This window comes from Athene noctua, chromosome 20 (assembly GCF_965140245.1).
Source record: "Athene noctua chromosome 20, bAthNoc1.hap1.1, whole genome shotgun sequence".
Classification (NCBI taxonomy): Eukaryota; Metazoa; Chordata; class Aves; order Strigiformes; family Strigidae; genus Athene; species Athene noctua.
This window is the reverse complement of record NC_134056.1, coordinates 2,188,416-2,208,369: the sequence shown is the minus strand read 5'-3', so window position 1 is coordinate 2,208,369 and position 19,954 is coordinate 2,188,416. Positions and strand designations below refer to the sequence as shown.

Below are 19,954 nucleotides of genomic sequence, written 5' to 3'. Positions count from 1 at the left end.
AAGCCATGGAAAAAAAAGCAGACTGTACTCACAATAATATTCCTGAGAGGTGTGTAGAGTAGTATATACAAACGTTATTAAGCCTGAAAACAATTTGTTAAAAAGAGTGCCTCAGATTCAGTGTTGAAGTCATTCAAATCCATCTTAATCAACATTATTTTCCCAGATTTTAGTTAGCTGTCCTGGTGAATTCCTTTCCTCTCTTTTTGCTCAGTACTTTGATATTGATTGATCATTGTAATAATGTACACCAGAGGTATTCTTTAATGACTGGTTTGCTAACTAGGAAATTATATCCATTTACTACGAACGTTTGTTGAACTCTCCTGAAGCCAGAGTTTAACAAAATAATAAAAGAGGAAAACTGGGTGGGTTGCTGCTTGATTAGTAAGCCAGAAAGTATTTAAAAATAAAATAAAATGGAATTACATCATTTTCTGGATGTAAGTGCCAGCACTTCTACTTGCATTAACTTTATTTATTACACAAATAAGACATTTACAAAGCACAACATTAAAAGTATGTAACAAAACAGACATTGGTTTTACAAAAAAGTGCTTACAATTTAGTTTTACTTTTTTAAAATAAATATTAGTCTTGACTGTCCACTCATTCAGAGAAATTTTTTTTTTTTTTAACCATTGTAGCCAAGACATGCAGAATTGCAACATGCTACAACAAAATGATTGGCGGATGAAATAAAACTGATGTGTCTATAGTTGGCATCCTACAGATATATCACTGATAGTAGTGCAGGATTTGTTCCCACTCCCCCGTCCCAACTAGTAAGTTGTGTAAGCACCTTTAGCTCGGGCATTGGGGTTAACCAGCATGAGCCGAAAAAAAAAAAAAAAAAATTGGCAATAAAACTGTAAACCATTCCACTTTCAGACCCTAGCCGTATTTAGTTACCTTATTAAACTTGAGTGAAAAGCCTTTCACTGGCTATCCTCATTGCATTTTGTCTGCAAAAGGTTTTGTGAATAGCAACTGGAAAAGTTTAGTACGTGGAATCTGCATTGCTGCACCAGAACCCATTTGGCAATTACTGAATAAACTAAGAAAATGAGAATGATTTTATTTTTTTTTTTTTTAAATCTACAGACAGGAGATGAATGCAAATGACCTGAGATAAGGTTTGGTTCAGTGGCAACAGTCAGTGTGAAATATGTTGTGAAACAATGTATTGAATAAATTAGAGGATTTCTTACATTCTTGGTACAGTTGAGTATTTTCCATACACATAATTAGCTCTAAAACTGCACAAGCTGAATTGCTTCCAGTTTTTTTGCAAACAATTTGGGCTTAATATAAACAGAGCCTGATTTCTGAATTAGCAAAGCTGCTCCTGGCTACTTATGGGGGAAGGTGCCCCGGAGCACAGCCTGCGTGGGGCAGCTCGCCCCACGGGCAGTGCCGAGTCCCCTTCCACCAGAGAGAAGCCCCTGTGCTCCCTTGGCCCTCCACTTCGTGCTCCAGGCCTGGCCGTGGTATCAGTTACAAACACTTTGCTATACAGTTCATTTCACAAGTGGGTTGTTGGTTGGTTTGTTGTTTTTTTTTTTTTGATGAGTAACTAAGTTGATATTTAGCAGATACACGTTTAATAGTTTCCCTTTCATTGCACCGCCGAGACAGAAGAGAAATGCATCAAACCATTTTCTCCCTCAACAACACCGTTGTGGAAATCTCAAGTATTGTGGGATGTCGGGTCAAGTTACAGCCTGAAGTCTCTCCTTCAGTCTTAAATGAAACAACTACCCATTCGTTTATGGCACTAATTCCACAACTAAACAATCATTAGGATGTGCGAGCACAAACGGAGCAGAAAGTCCGGCCCCGGTGACCCTGCCGACCCCCTCCAGCGCCTTAAGGCTGTTTCGTGCGGACGCCGCAATCCCCCTCAACCTTGCGACTACAAACGCTCCACCAACGGCCAACAACGGGGAGGCCCGTCCTTCGCTCACTGCTACTGACAAGGACAAAAGTGACTGCAACGGTGCAACTGGTGCCCGTCCCCTCCCCAGGGGACGCCTCTGCAGCAGCGGTTCCAGTCCGGTCAGGCGCGCGGGAGCACCTTGTCACTGGCTACACACTGGAAATGGTTATTCGCACGTCAGGAGGTGACAATAATACTCTGCAGACTTAATTTCCTCTCTCCTTTCAAATGTTATTTTAAATTGGGGATAGAGCTGCTAGCTGCTGGCTGCAATTAGACAGAATACTGGCCTAACTGTCCAAGGTATCACCATCATGCGCTCCGTGTATTTTTTTCAATATATATACATACACGCACACAGAGGTATGCGTGTGCATATATCTATGTATTTGTTCCAACGAATATCAATGCGTGCTTTTGCTGGGTTATTTCTCAAACCAAGAGGTCTCGGTGGCCACCTCATCAGCCACCCCCCACGCCTCCTCGCGCCGCCGCCGTGGGCCTCGTGCCTCTGGCCGTCACTCGGTGTCACACGGAGCTCGGGAGCACGGTCGGGAGCAGGCTCGCCGCCTGGGCAATGCAGCCTGGCCAAACCTGGCCCACCCGCCCGACGCTGGAGATTGATCCAGGATCTCCCAGAGAGAAAAACACATATATCTACAGTTCGAATTAAAAACAAGTTGTGCAACGGATGGATTCCTGTCTTCTGTTCCTCAGGCACAGTTCAGTCACATTACGCACTAACTGTGGCTCATAGTGGGCTTTCACATTGTTGGAAACGTGGCCTCACAGACACTTAGCAGCAAGACAGACCCCTGTGCTTGCATGGAGAGAGGTTTCCTTACAGACCTGCTCTTGGCGTGGTGCAAACTGAGAAGGGCTGGCAAAGGTTAGTTGTTTACTTTTTGTTATTACCGTCAATGAAGGATCGTTTCGGAGTTTTTTCCTGATTTGGGGCCAGAGTGCTGAGCACTTCCTCTGCTGTTGCAATGAGCCCTGCGGTGCCTGCCCCACCGGCAGCCGTTCTCCTGGGCTGCGCCTTCGTCCGAGGACTTGGCAGGAGCCAGAGCCGTGCTCCAGCAAGGGAGAGCAACAGGCGGGCAGCGGGAACCAGCGCGGTGCTGCCAGATAAAGGAACAAGCCATCACCTTGCTGTCCACTCAGCTAGCGACTGTTCCTGCTGGCTTTACTGCACTTTTCACCTTTTTAACTGGTCTCCAGTTTCTACCCCACTGTTTCCACTGACTGAACTTGGGTCCACACCAGGGCAGAACATTTCTACCCCTTCGCGGCCAGCTTCCATTGAGGAGTTCCCAGTCCCAGAGTAGGGAGTGACTGAGAGTTTTGTGTAGGTACATTCTGAAATCACCCATTTGTGATCCAATATGACTCCAAGGAAATAAAGTAGCTTGTTAATAAAGAACAAGAGTAAAAAATTTGAAAAAAAAAAAAAAAGTTTTGGCAGATGGCTGTGAGAGGAGAGAGATATTCACTGTTCTAAGAACAAGTCAGCAATCAAAAACTTCAGGGTGCTAAACCTGGCTCTGCCACCAACCCCCACGGTTCCTCTCAGTTTAGGACATCTCAGTTTCCCCTCCTATAAAATGGGGGGGAAAAACACTAAAATTTACTTACCTTAGAGTGATCAAAGGACATGTGATTCTAAAGCACTTTGAGGAGGAAGAAAAACTGCCTATTTCCAGCTGGCATCGTGTTTTCCACATAGTGGAGTCTCAGCTACCCGCGAGTTTGGCTCAGGAAGGTCTGTGTATATATCGAGTTGCTGAGACAGAAAGCCCATTTCAGATTTCACACATGCAAGTGGAAATAAGGAGGGATGTCCGAGAACCGACAGCGCTTCACTGGTGCAAAAAGAGAATCAGGCCAAACCACGTAAATTCCTCCTTCCTTTATGTTCAGAGGTGATCATTGACCCCCCCGAGACTCAGCATGTTCTGGTTTGTTCGTATTCCCATGGGTTTGGGAGCAAGATTTGCAAGCACAGTAGAGTCACTAATTTTGACTGTGTCTGGCATTGCCTTGGAGAGACTCACGGTCATTCTACAAGTCCACAAGAAACAAGTGAAAAATGTAACTCTGCACTCAACACACACATACACAGAGTGTTGCTGGAGAAATAATAGTGGATGTTAGGTGCTGGTCAATGGAAATAACTGAGAATGCTGGATCTGAGTTTCTCCTGCATGACTGATAACAGTTGCCTTGGGCCGGACGCCGTGTTTCAGCGGCTGAGGGGCAGTGGTGCTGGTAGCGCCATGGGCAGGTGAGGAAGAGTTCGCGCAGTCAGTACTGAAAGAGGATGACCTAGTGGGAGAAACGGGAGCGGAGCGTTAGCTGCTTTCAGAGGCAGAAAGCCCTCGCAATGGAAATGCGTTTTCAGGTCCGACAGAGCAGAGATGTGCCCCGCGGGCGCCCAGGCAGCCGCTTCCCCATGGAAAACCCTCTCTGGAGCCGGTGTCTGCCCGCTCGCCGCCAGCCCTGACCACAGGACGGGGCCAGCCGGGGCAGGCGCGGGCAGAGGTAACGGGACAGCAGCAGCACACAGCCCCAGAGCCACTGCACCTCCGGGCACCTTCAGCAGTGAGGCTGGATCATAGGGAGCAACACGCTGAAACCAGCGCTTCTGCGCTCTGTGATACGGCAGCTGCCACGGAAGATGATAGACCGCTGCCAGTGGTCCTTACCCTATCTGCCCTCCCTCGCTAATCAGCAGAGGCCTCCCCTCAGCGCTGCACCTCGCTGCTCAGCAGACACAGCGTCTGCCCCTGCCAGCCGTCGGGGGACGCAGCCGCTGAGCTGCTCACAGCTTGGTTCTCCCACAGCCGCTGCGCTGGGCACCCCGAGAGGAGCGGGGCTGTGTGCCCCACGGGCAGGGGGAAACGGAGACTTGGTGTTTACGTGTGTTTTCCCAGGATCGCAGCTCTCGCTGCTTTTAAAAAAATTTTGGATGTGGAAAAAGAGGCTGCTTCAGGTTTCAGGAATTCAACATGCAAGTGATTGTTTGGAAAAGGAGCTGGTTGGGGGGCAGCTCCGTGTCCTGAGAACCCAGTTCTGCAACAGCTGCAAGCCAGTAATTACATTTAAATCACAGCAGCTACTTGCTGCAGTGAAGTTTCTCTGAATGACAGCACCAGGACAGTATAATATTTTCCAAAACCTCTCCAGCTTGCTGTGCAGATATCATGACAAAATGGTACCATTCAGACTGAAAAAGTGACTTTGCTGTGCCCCTGCTTGTGCTTATCAAAGCGGAGCTCAATAAGCTGCCATTGCTGCATTGATTCAGAGATTTCAAAAGAGAGATGCTGAGAACTTCTAACAGTAAAGACAAAATCTAAAACCAGTAAGAATTCCCAGAGGCTCAGTGTTTCCTCAAAACGAAGCCACTTAAACTTGGATCCTAAATAAATTCTTGTGAGCCCAAGCGTGTTTCAGAAGTCTTGCCCCAAAATAAGCTGTGTGTTAGGACAGACAAGATTCTTTAAATGCTGAACAGAAAAATATCAATATGCAATATTGTTTCCTGGCCAGGTATTGTGAAATAACATTCCTACTTCAGATATTGTAACAACCAGTTGGTATTTTTTTAAGCAATACTGGAATTCCCAAGAAATTAATCTTTCTTATTAACTCATGGAAAACTGGAAAGTTATCACATGCTAAAAGTCCCCCCTGCTCCGTCGTTAACAGCCGGCCAGTGTTTGCACCGACAGCGTGCAGACGGCTGAGGGACGGAGCAGGAGGATGGAGCTCATTGCACACGGGAAGGGGAGAAACCAGAGCCAGAGGAGTTCAGGCAGGAGGATGTCAAAAGCCTTCAGTGAACGCAGGCACAGCATCCCAGTACAGCACAACAACGCGGGGTATTTAGCAAAGAACAACGTGATGCTGCTTTGACCAACGGTTGGTACATCTAGGGCCACCAAAATTAAGAAGAGACACAGAGATCATGGAGAAGCAGTGATGCTGACAAGAGACAGCAGTGGCAATGATGTGACACAAAAATCTTTGCTACAGTTGAGGTTTGGCCCCAAAGCCTGAAACAGGGACTACAATTACCTTCTCACCCCTATTAGATAGTGGTCCTTCCATGTCTGCTTTGAGGTGCACTGGTGGAGCAGTGTAGGGAAGTCTACAGTGCACTTGTCCACACTGTACCTGACCTGTGGATGAGAAGAGGCTTCAGCCTCTGTTACTACAAACAACACACGCCCTCCAACCGGCACGGTCAGGCTTCCACCGGGCAGCAGCTCAGGACACGCGTGAAAGAAGAGGTGCCCGGCGGGTCACAGCAGGAGCCACGTTTTACTACAGCCCGCGTGGGCGAGGGAGAGGAGAAGCCTCACAAGAGTCACAGAGCCAAAACCTCTGTCCAGATATGACCAAAGCTGCCTGCCACTATCAGTGATCCATTGGCACTTGGCAACTGTTAGGGAAAGCAACTCTGATCTTGTGAGCAGGAAGGAGACCACTTGACCACGGAGCTCAACAAGGCACATTCACGCCTCTTCTCCATGACAAAGAAAACACAAGGAGGGCCGAGGACCGGTCAGGTAAAACCCAGGCAGTGAGTTTCCTGGGGATGAGGCATGGAGGGAAAAAGCCTGCAGCAGCCCCCTCTCCCCTCCTTCTCTCATCTGGGGCTTCCTCATGAACGGCCCTTCAGAAAATCCCAAAGTTCATCAGACCACGAGAAGGAGCAGCACGTGTGCCAGCCATGCCCCCGCCCTGTCACGGCGTTTCTGACAGCACTCCGGGCCGTGGTGCTACCGCCTGCTCCCGGGGAGCTCCCCACTGCCCTGCCGACCCCGAGCACCCCGCTGCCGGAGCCCTGCGGGCCGGCACTTACTTTCTATGTATCCGTGCAGCGTCACCATCCGGGCCCGCTCCGGGCTGCTGAAGGGTGAGTAGTGAATGTCATCAGAGAGCGACGAAGGGATGCGGGATGGGGGGGCTCCCGAGGGCGGCACCGTGTGCTGGGGGGTGTGTTTTTTATGGCGGGCTCTGCAGTTTTGAAACCAAACCTGAAACAAAAGCAGCAAACCCGGTGTCAATGGAGAGACCGTTGGATTGAAGTGTGGTCCTTCACCAAGACCCTATGGTGGGTGTCTCTTCCAAGTATTTAAAAAAAAATTTAGAAATCTGCACACTGAAATACCTCACCAGCATTCCACCAGCATCCATAGCCTTGTATTACACTCACTAGAGCGAGAGTTTTGTCTCAAGACAGTACAGACATTAAGGTGCCTGGAGTGGCATCTCTGCTATTCATTTGTCTTGGTCAAAACCAACACCAGTCATTCTCAGGGTCATTAAAACTTTCAAACTTGTGACAAGAATCACTGAGTGAAACACCTGGACGAGATGATGCAAAAACTCTCACTAACGATCACACTATTCCCTTCCACATGAAAGTAATTTTAACAACAAGCTGCTCCCTGAGCTCGAGGGGCTGTGAAAGCCCTTGGTAACTGGCACCATCCCCTCCAGGGGAGCAGCCGGGCAGAAACACCCCCGAACCCAAGCTCTGGCTGCATTTATCCGTCCCTGCACAGCTTCCACTGCAAGTGATGGGAGCGCCTTTAAGGCTGTATTTAGATTTTAACCTTAAACCCCGGCTAGCCTGGCCTAAAAGCACGGCTGAGATCAGCTGGGAAATGCGTGAGCATTGATGAGAGACAAGGCGAGACAAACCTGAGTAAATGCTTAGACTAGGAGAAGATATGACTTTAGGGATGAGGAAAACAATATTGTTTTAATCACTGGTGGTTTATCGTATTCAAAAACCACATCAGCAGAACATTAAAGCTGAGAGAGGAGGGTACTGTGGCGCGATACAGCCCTAGTCCATGTGAGCAGCAGGTACGAACCCTCTGACCAGATCTTACTGCTTTTAATTAAAGGAATAGTTAGGGGATTACATCCTAGAGCTAAAACATGCATGGAAGAGGGGTTTTTCGTGCTAATGCGGTGATTTCTTTCTTCTGCTTTAATTTTTGAAAGATAGCTTGGAATAAAAGTCTTCTCCAAGGCTGTGCAAAGATCAGCTCTCTGAGGCCGAGCATGCTGGACCACAGAGAAGGAAACAGTCGTAAGCATTTGACAAATTGTTTCCTGTTCAAAGCGCCTTTAAAAAATATCCACATAAAAAATAGCCCAGCGTGCAGACTGCTTGATCTTTGGCTAAATGAAGAATCTCAGTAACTGAGGCTTGAGCCAGATTTTCACACACAGAATTTCAATGTGTCATTGGCAAAACAACCCTGGACAAAAGCTCCAAATTTATTTTAATCAGTTGTGGGGTTTATTGCATGTAGAAAGTATGTCAGCAGAACATGAATGTGAAGAGTACAAATGTCACCAAGGGGCAAAGCTGGGCTGTATGGAGACGGCGAGCTGGGAGCTGCAGAGGGGGCATTTCTCTCAGCCCCTACAGCACCGCACTCCCTTCCCTCCTGAACAGCACAAGCACGGGGACTTGTGCCACCGCATCCCCTAGGGCGGCAAAACCTCTTTTTCTTTAAACTTCTCGACCCCAGGCTTCCCCAGCGAGGCGGCTTCGCCTGCTCACGGCAGGGATGGCTGTTGACTGCCGGGGAAGCGCCCGCGCCTGATGTCAGAGCTGCGGGACCGCGTGCTAACGGCAGCTTTCCCACCTGGCAACTTACTGGGACTGGCTGGGGCTGTACGGGTTTTTCTTTTCATTGCATCATAAGGGGGGAAAAAACAAATCAAAAACTGATGAGCGAGACAGAGGAAGGATGGTGCTGGCATCACCAGTGAAGCCGACGTGCCGGTGAGGCAGCACGAAGCTGCTGGATGCTGCAAGTCCCAGGGTCGATGTGCGGGAGCAAGGGGCTGCAGGGATGCGAGCCCTGTGTAGTAACAGCCTTTTGGTCTCCCCCTGCCCGATGCTGCCTGCACCCTGCCTGCCCCCTGCCCGCCGCCAGCCCCCCCTCACCTGAATGACTCTCCGACTCAGCCCCGTCATGTCCGCCAGCTTCTGAAGCGTTTGTGCGTCGGGGTTGTTGTCCTGAGCAAACTGTGCCTGCATGACCTGGGCGGGGAGAGATGAGAGGGGTCAGGATGAGGCCGGGGAGCCGCAGCCCCTCTGGCCCCCCCCGGGCCCCCCCCCCCACTACCTGCAGCTGCTCGGCGGTGAAGGAGGTGCGGGCCCTCTTGGCTGGCTTCGGCTGGCTGTCCTGCTCCGAGGGCACAGCCCCCTCCAGCGTGATCCCGTTGCCTACAAGAAGGAAACCCCAAGTGCCACCTGTCAGAAATTCCCTGCCCGTCACCCCGGTGTGCAACAGCCGCTCGACCTGGGGACAACACACCTGGCATCGCTCCGGGGTCACCCACAACAGCCCGTGCTGCGAGGAGTAGCCAGCACCACTGCTCAGGAGCTGCCCCGGGGTGCTGAGCCCCGTCACGCACCGGGAAGGAGACACCCGCAGCCCCGAGGAGTTTACCAGTGAATTAAGAAAAATGCAACAAGTTGTCGGAAGCCGCAGGGACCAAGGGGTGGGGAGGTGGCAGTGGGAAGACAGATGTCAAGGTGGTGCGCGAAGGGAAGCACTGATGTGCCGCTGGCCCCCAGGGAGCAGCTCAGAGGGGGACCCTGGATGCTGCCCCCGCCGGGATCACCAACATCCATCGCTCCTGCCCCACACCGCTCCCGCGGCCTCGTCTTCCCCCACGGGCGCTGCCTCCATCAGTGCCGGGAGGGGACTGTCCACCCTCTCCCCAGGCATCACGCTGAGCCCACTCGTGCTCGCAGGGCTGTGGAGCCCACGGGGAGGGCCTCGGTCCTCACTGGGGTCCCTGCTGCAGCCCATGTCATGCCCGGGCGCTCTCGGGGGCGCGGGTGAAGCACCAAGTGATGGATGAGGGAGGATGCCTGAGGGGGTTGGCGCTCGCCCCACTCCCAGGATGCGCCTGCACAACCCAGCGCTCGCTCTCCGAGCTGGACCGGACTGTGATTGTCTTGGCTTGAGTTGAAGGACTTTCTCATATAGTTTGACTTGTTCTTTTCGGATGATGAATGGGACTCTGACTTCAGCAACATCTGTTTATTTTTCTTGTATGTAAAACCTCATGTGCAGAAGAAATTGCTGGGTAATTACTGGAGGGGGGGTGTGGGAGTGTGGCCCTCCAACTCTGCAGCAACTGCAGCTCTCCAAAGCGATCCCACCCCCTTCTCACAACCAGGGGACGCTTGGACACAGGTACCCACACACTCGCCACGTGCCCCAGCACTGCCCAACACCGCAGGGCTCAGCCCACACCAGCAGGTCCTTACAAGCAGTAGCAAACCCACCCCCCAGCCCTCAGCTGGGGTAACGGGTCTGCAGGACCCCCCTGCACCAGCCCCTGCCGTCCTCACACCAGCCTGCTCCCCCTCCATCCCTGCTCCCTCGCTCGCGCCTCCGCAGCAGCCAACCACATGGACCAACACACCACAAGCCCCGTCCCAAGCCGGGACCCTCCCAGCCCAGCCGGGCACTATGTTTTCATCCTCTGACTCAAACACTGTAAACAGAAACACTGATTATTTTCATGTCAGGTTGTTAATGGTTCCCATATGCTGCACAGGCCAGGACATGGCATTTGCCTCCTTGTGCCCACCAAGGGCTAGCGAGGGCACAGAGGGCTAGAGCCCTGCTCTGACTCGGGGCAAATGGCCCAGTGCAGCCCCAGCCCCAGGAGGGTCGTGGGCACAGGGTCCAGTGGGAAGGTGGCCCCAGACACTTCTCTCAGTGTCTCTGTGGTTGCGCAGCATCCCCAGGCACCCTCCCCTCGCCTGGCCCAGCACCCCCATAGTAAAAGCCAACAGCCTCGTAGCCACCGTGGCCATCACTCCCCATGGGCACAAGACAAACTGGCTTCATCCCCAGCCCATGGGCAGGACATGGCCTGGCTCCTTCCTGCCCCAGGCAGAGCCGAGCTCCTGCGGGGCTGAGCCCACGAGGCCGCCTCCTCCCCTGAGCTGCCCTCGCTGCCACATCAACATATCTCAGGTGCTTTCCGTTGCCCAGCACTGCGCCACCTCCGACTAACCCCACCGATCTGTTCCTCTGAGCGTCTCTCTGGCTGCTGCCACACAGGAGGATGGGGCTGAGCTCAAGGGGACAGGAGCTGTGACACCGCGTGACCTCGGTGTCACACACTTGCTAGGGAACGCCGAGGCTGGCCAGCTGCTTGCGGCGTGCTGCGGTGGGGACAACTGGGAGCGGCACGTCCCCGGGCAGGCAGGGCGGGTGGAAAATGATGGGAAGGTTTTGTCGGACCGCCAGCTTTCCCACCTTCTAGATTTATGACTCACAGCCTCAAAATCCCAGTGGCTTCCTCACGCACTGCATGCCGGGCTGCATGGGACCGGGGGCTTGTCCCCGGCCTTGCCCGGGGCACGCAGGTCTGCCACGAGCCGCGGGTGCTACCAGCACGTTGGCCACCCCCATGAGCCCTCTGCCAGCCCAGGGCCTCACGCTCAACCCCCCAGGGCCACCCATCACCCTCTTTTGACGACCATGGCACCCCGTGATGGGGGTCAGCACAGGGGACAGGGACAGCCCCGCACAGTCCCTGGGGCGAGGCCGCAACCGCGCCGCTGGGGCTACGTACCATTTTCCGCCGCTCGCTTGAGGTTCTCTATCATGGTGTCGTAGTGAATCCGGCACAGCACCTTCTCCTCCACCAAGCCGAACTCCTCGCCGGTGGAGAGCTGCCGCTTGCAGGAGAAGCAGGCGAAGCAGGCGAGGTGGTAGGCGTTGCCCCGCGCTCGCCGCACCCAGTCGCTGGCGTAGATCTGCCTGCCGCAGCGGGCACACTTTGTACCAAACCGGCTGCGGGAGGAGAAGAGGCAGGGTGAGGGCAGGCAGGGCGAGGGCAGGCAGGGCGAGGGCAGGCAGGGCGAGGGCAGGCAGCAGGACACTGGGGCGCGGGCTCTGCTGCCAACCCCATTGCTCAACCCCGTCCAGCCCCAACCCCACCATGTGGGGAAGGGGCTGCAGAGAAATGCCCCCCCGATGCCATTCCCCCGCGGCAGGGGGGTGCGGGCAGCAGCGCGGGCAGTGGCGGGGTGTGACTTCTCACAGCCCCGCAGCACCAGGCACGGCCGAGGTGACGCAGCGCCATGAATCAGCTCCCGAGCCCATGGGCTTTTTATTTTGATAACAGCCAGTGTGAGACGGATGGAAACTGTGTCAGAGCCGGTTCTCTCCCGTTGCCATAAATCAAAACATGTGTTTTCCCCTCACACGTACGGGCGCATGCATCTGCTTTTTCCTCCTACGAGGAGTCTCCTCACTGCAAGAGGACAATGATTGTGCTTAAGTAAGTTATGCTGGAAAGTAGCTCAGCGCAATGAAGAGGCAGCAGGACAGCCAGGACCCCCACACCGGGCACTGGGCATCTGCGGGCGCTTCTGAAAAACCCCATTTCTGCTGGGATGCTGCCGGCCGAGGGCAGGCAGTACATGGGGAGCAGCAGATGCAGCCCCCGTGGCCCTGCACCCCCAGGCTGGCACCTGCAGCACAGGCAGGGTCAGGCACGGCCTTGTTTTGGCTTCTGCATTTCAGAATTCTGCTGCTTAAAAAAAGAAACCCAACAAGCAGCAGCAAGAGCCGCAGGGGAGAAGCGAGCTGCTCCTCCATCGCCGCAGAGCCGGTGCTGGCTCCCACACAGCCCTGGCCGCAGCCGCTGCGCCTCCCCGCTGCACCCACCGCCGCCGCCTCGGGCTCCCCGGGGGCTCCCAGCCGGCCCCCCACCGCAGCCAGGCCCCCCACGCTCCCCACCCCTGTGCTGGCCGGGGAGTGGAGCCGCTGCCAGCCCTGCCCGAGCGGCTCCAGCATCTCTCAGCGCAGGCACAAACCACCGAGACGACGGCACTGAGCAGCAGGAGACACCCCACACCACAAGCCCCCCCGTTTCGGTGGGCCGGAGCAGCCCCGGCCGCTGCAGACGGGCGGTGGAATAGCCCAGGTCGAGCCCACCGCAGCCAACACGCGCTGCCCGTGGCCGGCCCCACGCCACAGCGCTGCTGCCCACCGTGGGCTCAGCGAGATGCAGAAAGACCGTCCTGTGCTGGAATTACTAATTGCAAAAGTATTTGGGAGGAAAAAAAAAAAAAAAAGGTTTCAATTTTTCAGCCTGACCATAGCTGACCAAAAAAAAAAAATAAAAAAAATTAAAAAAATAAAAGGGCTGCTTTAGAAAGGACATTTCTGTGCTGAAATTATACAGAGACTTAGCTAAGAGACTTCACTAATTTACTTCAGATGGGAACATTGTAAACTGACTTTGTGCCAGCTAGTTTATATAAACGCACAAACAAAAGAACTGTATTAATTTTTTATTTAGAAGTAAAGATCATTCCTGTAAATTGAATTACTTTGAACAATGTGCTATGTAAACAGTCGTACTTGCCGAACGGTATCAAACGAGGGGCAGGCTTACGGAGCTAATAGCACGTGGTAATCACCGCTCCCCGCTTGAATCACAGCCTGCTGCGGGGAGGGGGGAGCCCAGCACGGGGACGGGCACGTCCCGGCACCTCTGCCACCCAGGGGAAACTGAGGCACAGGGCACCACACAGGGAAGATCACACGTCCCCATCACACACCAGCCACGATCTGGGGGGGGACATCCAGGCGGCCACAGACCGGTGTCCCCCGGCGCCAGGCGGGACCCCCGTCACGGCAGCGGCTGGCGGGGAGCGGAGCGGGGGCTGCCGTCCCCTGCAGAGCTGCGGCACGAGCAGCGCCCGGCGAGGCCGGGGCTCAGCAGCCAGAGGCGGGGGCCGCACAGGCTGCGGCACCGGCAACCACCGATGCTGCGCCTGCAGCTCTTGGCTGGCACCTGCCTCCGGCACCGACCGCGGCGATCGGGATTTACGCAAACGGGGCTGAGCCGGGGCTGGGCACAGGCACCCGCTGTCACCCAACAGAGACCGTCACCGCAGGGACCACCAGCAACGCAGGAACGGGGAGAGAAACGCCTGCGAGCAGGCTGCCCCAACCCGTCACCACGGGAAACAACGGCTCAAAAATAAAATACGCTAATTCACTGAGCTCGCAATAGCCCAGAAAACCCCGTCCTCTCAGGGCTGTGGGGCACAAGGCGAGGGGCACCCCATGGCTCCTGCCACCCGCCTGGCAGGGATGGGGATGGGGACAGGGCCGCGTTGCAGCTGGAGGGGCAAAGCCAGAGGCTTTCCCTGAGCCCAGCACTGCAGCACAGGCCGGGGCATCACCAACATCTGCCGGAGCCGCCGGCTCAGGCCCCACATGCGTGGTTTGTGGTCGGGCAAGCGGATGCTGCCGGCTCTCTGCGACAGTTAACGCTGGGAGATGGAAACTGCCAACAACGTTACCAGGAGAGACTCATCCCAGAGAGACTCATCCCACCTCCCCCAGGGGCGGCCGCAACATCTGGGGCGCGGGAAGAGCAGAGGCGGGAGGACGCCCTGGTGTGTCCCGGCTCTCACACGCCACTTGCACCAGGGTGCCGCAGCTCCCTGAGCCCTGCTGTCCACCCTGCCCGTGGGGATGGAGCAAGGGCCACCCAGGGCCACCCACAGCTCTGACATCCCTGTCCCCTCCTTGGCCAGCTCTGGAGGAAGACCCTAACAGAGCCCCCAGAGTCAGCTGTGGCTTCCAGGCATCACCCCAAACTGCCCAGCGGACTACCGGGGGTGACCTCAGCGAGTCCATCTCCACGCCAAGCCACGGCAGCGCTTGAGCAGAAGCATCATCCCAGTGGGGCACGACAGCAAGGGGCAACAGAGGCCACCTGGGCCACAACCGAGCTATGCGCACTGGCCCACCCACGGCACCACCAGCTGTTTTGCTGTCCCAGCCCTCAGGGACACGCGTTGGAGCCAGTGACCCCACGCTCACATGCCCAAGGGCTGCCCAACGAGGGAGGGAGCCACAGGGGTCACAGCGGGGTGCTGTGGGAATCACACCGGGATCACTCGGGGCTTCCCTGCGGCCGGAGCCGTGGGAGCTTGGCTGTGAGCAGCCCTCGCATCGCCCGGGAATGCAATGCTCTGCTCAATGAGCTCCAATTTTAATTTGGTTCTCCTCGAACCGATGGAGCCCTTGGACGCCAAACGCAATTATTTGACAAGACACATGAAACAGCAGCATTTGCTTAAAAATGCACATGAAGCCGCGGAGCCACGGCAGTGCCAGCACTTGCACAGCCCCTCCCGTGAACAGGGAAGGGAAGGTCGGACAGACCAGGCCTAAGTGCCCTCACCGGTGGGCAGTGCCCGTGGACAGCCCCACGCCTGCCGGCCCCCCAGCTCCCGGGGAATTAAAGCTGGTGAGAGAAAACCCACCGTGTGCTCCATGCAGAGTGCATCCCACCGCCCCTTCCCATCTGCCCTGGCTCCAAAGCCCCGCACGTGTCAGCATGGGTTTTCTGCTTTGCTTTCGAAAAAAAACAAAACCAAAAACCAACCAAAACCACACACTTTGTCTGCAGCAAATGATAAATAATAAGAAGAATTTTTTTAAAATAGGGCAAAAGTCAGATTTGTGCTTTGCCAAGTGCCGGTCCCGGCTGTCCGGGTTTGCCAGCCTCCGGGCCACGATGCTCCCGGGGCCGTGCGGGCGCAGGAGGGGGCCGGGGCTGGGCGAGCGGCCCCCGAGGCGGGTTTGCCAGCCCGGGGGGTGTCTGCTCCGACCCGCCCCGGTCCTGGCGAACGGCTCCCGGCCGCAGACCGGCACCGACGGCGCATCTCGACCCGGCGGGCTCGGCCGCGGCTGCCCTCGGAGACCCCCGCCCGCTGCCCCCCGCCCCAGGGCCGGCCGAGACCGCAGCGAGCCCCGCGGATCTGGGGGTGGGGGGCAGTGGGGTGGCCCCGAGCGCGGCCATGTCCGCCGCACCGCGTTTCACCGAGAAAAAAACCCAAAACACCCCAAAACCGAAAAAAAATAAAAACCAAACAACTAAAAAAACACCCAACCCCCCCATCTTTCTGTGGAAAAAGTACGAAGCGCAGACTGGAAGCCCCCCTGCCCCCCGAACCAGCCGCTCAGGATTTGGGGGGGTCCTGCGGCGCCTTCAACGATTTTCGTTTTAGTTTTCCTTTGGCATCCCCGGCGCGCAGAGACCGCGCAGCGCCCGCCGGCTCCGCCGGGAGGGAGGGAGGGAGGGAGGGTGCTGCCGGGGGGGTTCTAGCTAAATAGGTTTATTTTTAACAGATGTTATTCGCTGGATTTTCTCGAAGGCAATTTAGAGAGCCAGTCGCTACTTTAAAACCGCCTTTGGAAAGGTCCACTCAAAAAAACCCAACAACATTAACGGCATCGGAACGGTTATTAATTAATGAAAACACTGAAAGTGCCCCGAAGCAGCACAACGGCACCGCGGACTTCCCTAAATCTTTCTGCTGAGAGTGAAGGATATTTCGGTGAAATAACCAAAAAAATAGCGGTTTTAAAATAGTAATAATAATAATAACCACCACCGGGCAGGGCGCGGAGCGGGGATGAGCCGGCTCTCGGCAGCTCCCGCACGCACCTCCGGGAACCCCGCACCCCGCGGGGCTGAGCCGCGGCTGATCAAGGATTTGGAGACCCTCTCAAGGAAAAACACCGGAGAAATCTCGCCGGTATTCCCGTCCGAGCACACCCTGCCCACGGCACCTTTGTCCGCGGAGCCACCCCCGACCCGCTCCGCCGCGATTCCCCTTCCTCCCGGAGCAAACCGTATTCCCTCATCCTGGTGGGATGGGAAAAGTCCGAGCAGGGGGTTCTGACGTTTTAGTTAGAGGAGCTCTGGATCCTCCATCCCCTCATGCCACTCTTTTTGGGGAAAAATTCGTGGATGGAGGTCTATAACCAAAAGAATGTCGCAGTCTCCCTGCGGGACACGCTCCCCCGGGGGGTGCGGGGCCGGACCGAGCCCACCGGCACCCGGCGAGCCCCGGCCCGGTCGCGGGGGTTTGAGTTGCCGGTAATTTGTTTCGGTTCTTTAAAACGCTCCCGCCACGGACGCGGCGGCATTGGGGGGGTGCCCCACGGCCCCGAGCTTTCCCCCCCGGGCACCGCAGCCCCTTCGGCTCACACCGACCCGCCGGGCCGGGACCGTTCCCCCGGGCGAGGGGACAATCCCCGCGGAGCCGAGGGGCCGAACCCCGGCTGACGGCGGGGCGGGAGGGTGGGGTGTCAGGAACCCCTCCGGGAGGTGCTGCAGCTGCACCCCAAACCGCCTTCCTCCCCCTGCCCCGAGGGGACGCCTCTCCGGGGGGGCCCCACTGCCTTTTTCAAACCTTCTCCCCGCTGGAGCGGCCCCGGCCCCTCGGGCAGCCGTCGAGGACGCTGAGCCCCCCGCCACCACCCCAAGCACCACCGGAGCCGGGGGCTTCAGCGCGGAGCCGCCCCCCAGCCCGTGTCCCCTACCTGAAATAGTCCATCTTGCAGAAGATCTCCTTGTTCTTGATGTAGCAGCTGTGCTGCTGCCGCAGCGAGGTGCGGCACACGGAGCACTCCAGGCAGCGGACGTGCCAGATGAGGTTGTTCACCTGCGGCAGAGAAGGGGGCTGAGACCCGGGGCCACCCCGCCGCCCCCCGCCGCCCCCCGCCGCCGCTCACCTTGAGCAGGTACCGGTCGAGGATCTCCAGCCCGCAGCTGGAGCAGACGTTCTTGCCGGCCGACGGCGTGGAGGAGGAGGAGGAGGATGGCGGGGAGCAGACGGACGGCGTGGAGGGAGTGCTGGGAGCCGAGCGGGCGTCCTCCTTCTCCAGGGCGCCGGGCAGCGGCTCCCCGTCGGGCTGCGACTGCGGGCAGACCCGCACCGGGACCGTCAGCCGGGGCCCCGCCGTCCCCCGCAACCCCAGCCCGGGCCGTCCCGACGGGACCCCGCAGCCCCCCACCCCCGGCATCCCCACGGCCCGGTGGGTCCCCGCAGCCCCCCGATATCCCCGGCCCGGCGGGTCCCAGCGGGTCCCCTCAGCCCCCCGGTATCCCCCGGCCCGGCGGGTCCCGGTGCATCCCCGCAGCCCCTTGGCCCGGCGGGTCCCCGCAGCCCCCCGGCCCCGCTTACCATGGCTCGGGAGTGCGGGTCGAGGCAGCGGGCGCTCCCCTTGGGCAGCGGCTCCGGCGGCATCACCTTGCGGGAGAGAGCGGGAGAGGGAGGCTGCGGCTCCATGCGCTGGGCGAGCGCGGGGCACCCTATATAAACCGCCTCAAAACAATAAATAAGAACTTTCTAGTGGCCATTTAAATCCTTTGCAACAAAAGCTGCGTCTCTTTAATGAAGCAATTTGAATGTGGATTGAATTCTCTCCCTGCCTGCACTTAACCCGGGCCTCTTGAAGTAATCGCTCGGTTCCCATGCGAGCCAAAGCGCTGAAAAAACCCCACAAACTACCTGCAATTAGAAATTGCCGTAAATGCCCGAGATAAGAGGTACCCAGAGTGTCAATTCCGGCTGTCAATCAGGGAATCCATCAGGCCACCCAAAGAATTGCAAATTTGATTTTTTTAATGGTAGTAATTAAAAATCGAAATTCTTCCCCCTCTCCCTCCGCCGAGCACAAAACGCCCCAGAAAACGCCGGGATGGAAAATCCTCCCCTCGGGCGCGGGAGGCAGCGAGCGGGCCCAGCCCCGGCCCCGCTCCCGGCCCCGCTCCCGGCCCCGACGGCAGCGGCAGCGCTCACCTTGCCCGCCTCGGCGCCGGCCGGGGCGCGGCGGCCCGGGCCCCGGGGCTGCCCGCCCTCATGGCTCCGGTGCATGGGGCGGGCGCGCCCCGCTCCGCCCGCCGCCGCGCTCCGTGCCCGCGGGCGGCGCGTCCCGCGGCCGCGGCAGGAAGGGCGGGGAACCGCGCCGGCCCCGCTCCCCCGCCGGGGGCGGCCGCGGGCCGGGCAGGAAGCGGCGCCCCCCCCCCCCCCCTCCCCGCCGCGCCCCGGGGGCCGCCCGCCCCGCCGGGCCCCGCTACCTGCGGCGGCGGCACCGCCCGCGGGCGCGGAGCGAGCGGGGGTGAGGCGGCGGGGGGGACACACGCACACACACGCGACCCCCGGGCCGGCCCGGTCCCCCCCCACCGCTGCCTGCCCCGACGGGGCGCACGGCCCCGGGGCAGTACCGCCGGGCCCGGCCGCGGCCCCGGAGCTCCCCCCACACACCCCCGCCCGCGGCGGGGCGGGATTGGGGTGCGGCAGCGGGGATCGCACCCACCGCCGCGGCGTCTGCCCCCCCCCCGCCTCTGCCCGGGCTTCATTAGTAACCTGATAATTCCCCGGCAAAGCCCCGGCAGCGGTTCCACCACGGAGTAATTGCAGGACGGTAACGTGAGCTGATGGCGGCCGGGGATGGATCCTCGCCGTTATTGATTTTGACAGCTAAATTGTTAACCGAGAGGGAAATCAGATGAAAGCCATTTTAGAATAAATACAAGACATTAGGTTTAAACATTGAGGTTGCAAGAAAGCCCGAGAAACCCCCAGGAAACTCAGCCCCGGGCCCGCCAGCTCGTCCTCCTCTGCAGAGGGGGGCAGACGGACAAGTGCGGAGGAGCGGTGCTGAGAAAGGACGATTTCAAGCAGGCTGGCAGGGGCTGAATCAGCTCCGACTGCTCCGGAAGAAACCCGTAGGAGTTTTCAGGGACAGAGGCATGAAAGCGGTCTGCCCCCCTCCGCGGCGCCGCTCGGAACTGGGCAACACGGGGTTCGTTCTCATCCGAGAGCGGCGGAGGGCGGCCACGGCCCACCCCGATGCGGCAGCGCCGGTGGCTTTCCCTAATAATTACAGACGGGGCACCGGGGGCTCCCCAAAGTCTGCAAGGGCTCAGGAATGGGGCGACTTCAGCCCAGCCTCGGCCCTGGGGGCAGGCAGGTCTCCGGAACGGGAGTTACGTGGCTGCTGCCTGCGCTGGGCCCAGGGCCCGGGCGGCAGGTACCGGGTATTTACACCAAGTTCACCCCCTTTCCTCCGCCCCACGCGAGCGCTGGAGCTCGCAGGAGGCAGCGCCATGAGGCTGCGT

At 57.4% G+C, this 19,954-nt stretch overlaps 1 protein-coding gene across 7 annotated transcripts; it reads right to left on the bottom strand.

Moving 5' to 3' along the window:
- Nucleotides 1-425: 425 nt before the first annotated feature.
- Nucleotides 426-18,707, bottom strand: LHX6 (LIM homeobox 6). 7 transcript variants are annotated; one of them, XM_074923617.1, is made up of 10 exons: nt 18,597-18,707; nt 18,015-18,155; nt 17,563-17,748; nt 17,371-17,492; nt 11,582-11,802; nt 9,103-9,203; nt 8,922-9,017; nt 6,810-6,984; nt 6,020-6,123; nt 426-4,264 (listed from the first exon to the last, which is right to left on the bottom strand). In XM_074923617.1, exons 1-10 carry the CDS (start codon nt 18,705-18,707, stop codon nt 4,244-4,246), a joined length of 1,278 nt encoding a protein of 425 aa, XP_074779718.1. In that variant the 3' UTR covers nt 426-4,243. The 7 variants fall into 7 exon arrangements, with proteins under 7 accessions (XP_074779718.1, XP_074779719.1, XP_074779722.1 ...); XM_074923618.1 differs by having other exon boundaries at nt 427-4,264; nt 18,633-18,707; XM_074923621.1 differs by having other exon boundaries at nt 428-4,264; nt 18,015-18,080; nt 18,633-18,684.
- Nucleotides 18,708-19,954: the final 1,247 nt, after the last annotated feature.

Excerpts from the sequence above, each read along its gene's own strand:
- LHX6 (XM_074923617.1), bottom strand. The coding sequence starts at position 18,707 with ATGCACCGGAGCCATGAGGGCGGGCAGCCCCGGGGCCCGGGCCGCCGC. Across the intron at positions 6,124-6,809 it reads GCTGCACGGATACATAGAAA|GTCAGGTACAGTGTGGACAA; the intron begins GTAAGTGCCGGC and ends TCTCATCCACAG. Across the intron at positions 4,265-6,019 it reads TATCTAATAGGGGTGAGAAG|GTCATCCTCTTTCAGTACTG; the intron begins GTAATTGTAGTC and ends TTCTCCCACTAG.